The 5,205-nt window shown below is 41.2% G+C and overlaps 1 protein-coding gene across 1 annotated transcript; it reads right to left on the bottom strand.

Annotated features, from left to right (window-relative positions):
• Positions 1 to 204: 204 nt before the first annotated feature.
• Positions 205 to 2,799, bottom strand: LOC110287286 (uncharacterized). Its single transcript, XM_021153942.2, has 2 exons — positions 2,754 to 2,799; positions 205 to 1,712 (listed from the first exon to the last, which is right to left on the bottom strand). Exons 1-2 carry the CDS (start codon positions 2,797 to 2,799, stop codon positions 205 to 207), a joined length of 1,554 nt encoding a protein of 517 aa, XP_021009601.1.
• Between the last annotated feature and the right edge of the window lie 2,406 nt (positions 2,800 to 5,205).

Raw genomic sequence — 5,205 nt, 5'->3', positions numbered from 1 at the left:
AAATATTTTCTAGATTCTTGATCATGTTTTATTGTGTGTTGATAGAATTTGCTCTACAATGTTTTATTTTAACAATAACAGTGTGTGTGTGTGTGTGTGTGTGTACTTTGGGGTAGGTAATTCTAGAGGAAATATTAAAACATGAAAAATGGCTCAAATGTAAAAAGACAACAAATTAATTTTTACTCTTCATGGTTTCTTTGTTTATTCAATCCATTCAGTTTCGCTATCTGATTTTTCTGAATGATACCCCATCGCTTTACGACGAACCCGGATCATTTCTGCTCCATTTTCAGTTTCCTCATTTTCAGCTCTTGGTCGAGTTTTGCGAAGTTTAATGCCTTTTCTGATTTCTTCCATCAATTCATTCCTTGGTTTGGTCATTATTGGCAGGCTTGAAGGGTTTTGCATGATACTGGCATATGCTGACTCTATTGTATACTGCCTTATTGTTAGAGCTCTCTGGCCTGAAACAGATGATTTCATAGAAGACAACGATGACTGTAAAGTGGAAACTTCACTCGAGGTGAAACTTGATCGTTTTGCTTGTGGTGGATGTAACAGTCTTTTTGAAAGTGTCATGGGTAACTTTGACTGTGCCTCAATAAGTTTTATTAAGTGACTCACTGAATGCTCTGGTAATGGATTTAAAGTTATTTGCGGTTTGGGACTCTGTGAGGGAGGTACTGAAGAATAATAAGGTACCCTGTAAGATCTTGGTGATTGGGTAGTAGAAATCCTTGATGTATTTGCAACTGGATTTTGTGATAGTGATCCATGTCCAGAGTTTGATTTTGATGGAGATCTTGGTGACTTTGGAAAAGAAGACTTTCTGGATTGTGTGTTCAAAACTAAAGAAGAGTCAATAAGATCCACAATTGAATTCCATGACTGATTTCTTAGTGGAATTACTGAAGGATGTTCAAGTAGAGGGATCTCCTGATCCAGACCCTGTAGATTTAGAGCATGTTGTTTTTGTAGTTCACAATATTCAAGTGATTCTGATGTTGCAGTAAACTCAACTTCAGGTGGCATTGTTAGATCTATGTTAGGATTACTCTTTGAGGAAGCAGGTGGTAATGTTGTAGTTCTTTCCAAAACAAGTAAGGAAGATGTTCCTCTTAATCTTCTTGAGCTTACAATTCCATGAGCAGATGGTCTTTTAGAACTGATAAGTTGGATGAGCCAATCAGATGGTAATGGTGGTGCTTCTGGTGAGAGTGGGTTGACAAATACATTGGGTTTGTAATGAGTCAGAGCTGATCCTTGCCTAAGCACCACACCTCCCTTACCAATCCCATAAAGGACACGAGGCTGTGAATTGCTCACATGCCCAATATAGTGGTAGAAATTGTCCTGCACATCAGGTAAGATGTTTGCTGCAGATCTTCCTTGATACTTGTTTCTATTTGATTGTAAAATGTAGGAGGATGAGCCACCATCATATTGATCTAAGTATGAATGATATTCCTCACTACCAGAGGCTGGAATGTGATCCACAGGGATATGTTCTTTCAAGAGTTGACAATGTAGCACATTTTTGGAATCACCAGCATGGTTGATATTTTGGATCTGTATGTGTTTCTTCTCACTTGTTTGTCCTTTATTCATAGATATGTTATTGTTAAAATGTTTTGAATAATATAAGCATGAGTGGAAGGAATCACAGTAACAATTTGAATCTTCCAAGTCATTTTTGAGATATCCGGACACTGTAAGAAGTGGTATTGGTAAATTAACATGTTTTTTTTTCAAAGATTTTAATGGGTAATGATGTGCATTTTGAGTATACTTGCTGTGTTTCAGTAGTTATCTTTGAAAAAGTCTTTCTTGATTTCCAAATTTGCATAGATAACATGTCATTTGGAATTTTGTGAACAACTTTAGTTAACTGAATTATATTTTCTCATAAAATCTTAAGTTTAAAAGAGAGGTCATGGATCTCTTTATCAAGTTTTCCAAGCACATATTGAGTAAACCTACCTAGATCATTTACTTGTCTCACTATTTTGCTTAACGATGACAAAGCTATATATATGAACTCATCATTAATTTCAGTAATTATCCCTGATTCAATATTTTTTCAAAATTTCTTCATCAAATGACATGTTGGATTTGCATTAGGAACCTGCTGAAAGCTACTTCCTTGTCCCTGTTTTAAGCATCCACCACTATTATTAGTCTCATTCAGGCTGTTAACCAAAATCTTAAGCTTTGCCAACATCTGACAAATCCCAAAGCCTTTCAAGATTATACCAGCTTCTTGCCTTCAGATAGTCAGCAGTTACAGGACAAGCAAACTGTTACATCAGATTTCATTCTTTGAACAGGCAATTAGACAGCAATGTATTATTATATCATTGCTATGTTCCCTTGGGCATGTATCCTCTTCTCTCCTACATCCTCCCTCTGGTCTCATTCTCAATATGGTCTCTTCAAGCTGCCTGCCTTCTACTCCCCTCTCTCAACTCTTCCCTGACTTCCTCCAACTACTTCTCTTGTCGTTCTGACCTCTTAACACTGCCTATTCCTCCCTCTTCTTTTCTGCTTTCCTCTGACCTCTGCCACTAGTCCAGTCCTCTGTCCTCAACTCCCTCTATTCTTCTCCTAACCTTTCTGACTCCACTCTGCTTTCCTCCATTTCCATAATCCCTAGCACCTCTTCCTTTTTCTGCCCTATAACCTCAAGAGCCTTTACTGCAGTTCTAACTTTCTTCCACCTCCTCCCTCAGCCCTGTTCATGTCTTTTATACCCTGTGCTCTCCTTTGTTCTTCACTCTTATCTTTTCCATTCTCCATCTTCTCCTCCTCCTCTGCCACTGCCCTTTTCCCCTCCTACCTGTGATCCGTTCCCCCATTAGCTTTCTTCCTTTCTGTCCTCTGCTCTTTCTACCTCCAGGGGTTCTCCTGCTGCCTATGCCCTACTGCCTCTGCCCACCCTATTTATGACATCACATTCTACTCCCTACATTCCTCTCTCTACCTTCATCCATCCTCTCTTCCCTGGGAATTCCTCTTCCATCTGGGCTCTGTTTTTTTCCCTCTGCCCTTAGTGCACTTCACTTCTTTCTTTGTGTCCACCTTTCTTCACCCCATTTCCTATCCCTCTGGCCTCTTCTGACTTCCTCCTTCTACTCACCTCTTCCTCCAATATTTTTTCCTTCTACCAGCCCCTTTACTTGCTCCTTCTGATTTTCCCCCTTTGCCTTCCTCTGCCTGCTTGCAGTCTTCCAGTTCACTCCTCCCTCTGCTCTCTTGTTCTACATTCTTTCCTTTCCCCCCTGCAATTTCACTTCCCTTCTAGCCAGTTCTTTCTTCCCTATTTCCACAAGTCACCTGTGCCTTTTTCTCTATGCTTGCTTCTCATCTCCGCTCTTTCTTCTTTCTTCTCTTTGCTCTACTCTATTCTACCTCTGATGTTTTCCTTTACCTGTCTTCTTTCTACCCTATAATGCCCTCTCTCTGCACTTCCTAAGATTTCCTCCTCCTCCTGCCCTCCTCCCTCAGCTCTTACACTCTGCTGACCTCTCTACTCAGTCCCTAGATTGCCTCTTACTCCTACTTTTTCAATTATGCTTCTCTCTCTTCCCTATTCTCTCTGTACCCCTCTTTCCTCCTCCCTCTGATATTCCTTCTTTAGCTTCTTCCTTCTTCCTGACTTCCTCTGCCCCTCCTGTCCCTACCCTCAGTCCTCCTTTGTACTCTCCTCATTCTCCTGACTCCATTCTCTTGACTAGGCTGCCCCTCTTGTCCTCTCTCCTGCTCCACTCCCCTATTCCCTCAGCCCTCCTTTCCTTCTTCTCTCCTGATGTCCTCCCTCTTACGTCTCCCCTATTTTCTTTGTCCCCCTCATCCCTCTGCCCTCTCCTCTTTCTTCTCTCATTGCAGCCCTCTTCTCTCTTCTGATCTACTAGCATTGCTCTCCTCTCTGATCTTGCCCTTCTCTCTTCCTTCTGCTCTTGTTCTACTGTCTTCCTTCTGCCCTCTATTTTTCCCTCCTCTATCTGCTCTATTCTTTCCTCCACCTTCTCTTTTCTTTTCTCTGACCTCCATGACTTCCACTCTCCCCACTTACCTCTTCTTTCTGCACTCTTCCCTCCACCATCTGCCATCTTGTCCTTGTTCTAGCTGTCTTTTGTTTGCTCTCTTCTGGGTTCTCTACCCTTCTCCCTCTACTTGTTCTCTAATTCAGCCTTCTTCCCTCTGCCATTAGGGCCACATCCCTCTAGTCCTCCCACTCTGACGTACTTCTCCTTCTCCTCTTCCCTCAGCTCTCTGCCTTCATCACTCTTCTTCCTCCCTCTATTCTACATCCTTTCCTTGCTTCCCTCCTTATTTCTTTCTTACTCCTTCACCTGGACCTACTGTTGAGAACAGTGGGTTGAATCAAACTATAGTTGTGACAGAATGAAACTGAGATCACCTGTCCACACACTGCTAAAGTACAAGATTTTTTTTATCTGTTCTAGATCTTAGGCAGACTTTATTGCCTCTTGTATTTCAAGATGTTCTGTCACATAGTTTTCCCCTTGGTTTCACATGACTCTAAATGGTACAGGATGCTATATTCCAGAGAGAGCTGGCCAAGATAACAAATCTTCTCAATGTCCTTGAAGAGCAAACAAGATAAATGGGAGTGAAAATACACAAAGAGCCCCAAATTGTTATATGTTAACCCTGAAAGTGAAGTTTAGGATAAAATGGGCATGTGATCATCTAAAATGCCAGATAGTAAATGTTTACTTTTTTCCAGTAAGATCATGGGGCTAAGTGAGACTTCAGAGGTATGGACTGCACAGGAAACTCAACCTTTTGTCCAAAGACAGCTTGTCCACGCTCTGTATACTTGTCCTACACTTGCTGCTTTTGCAATTGTCAGTGAGAGTTTTACATAGAACACCACCCGTATGCCCGTTTCAGAGGCAGAATATCCCTACAATTTATACTTTCCCAAATAAGATCAATGTTAATACCACCATCATCATGAACAATCATGGGATATCTTTTTTCTCTGCACTATACATCAGGTTTGGGAGTGTTGTCATTGATCTTGGTTTCATTATTCTCCTAACTTTCTTTGTTTTTCCAATGGAGTTTAAGCCTTTAGGTGTCATATGGGACCTCTCACTACAAGAGGACTGTACTTTCCTTTTGTGAAGTCTACGGTATATGAACTCATAGGAATAGAGCTCCTACTTGGCCCCT

Source organism: Mus caroli, unplaced genomic scaffold (genome assembly GCF_978045245.1).
Source record: "Mus caroli unplaced genomic scaffold, Mus_caroli_1 scaffold_5, whole genome shotgun sequence".
Classification (NCBI taxonomy): Eukaryota; Metazoa; Chordata; class Mammalia; order Rodentia; family Muridae; genus Mus; species Mus caroli.
This window is presented reverse-complemented; position numbering and strand designations above follow the sequence as displayed.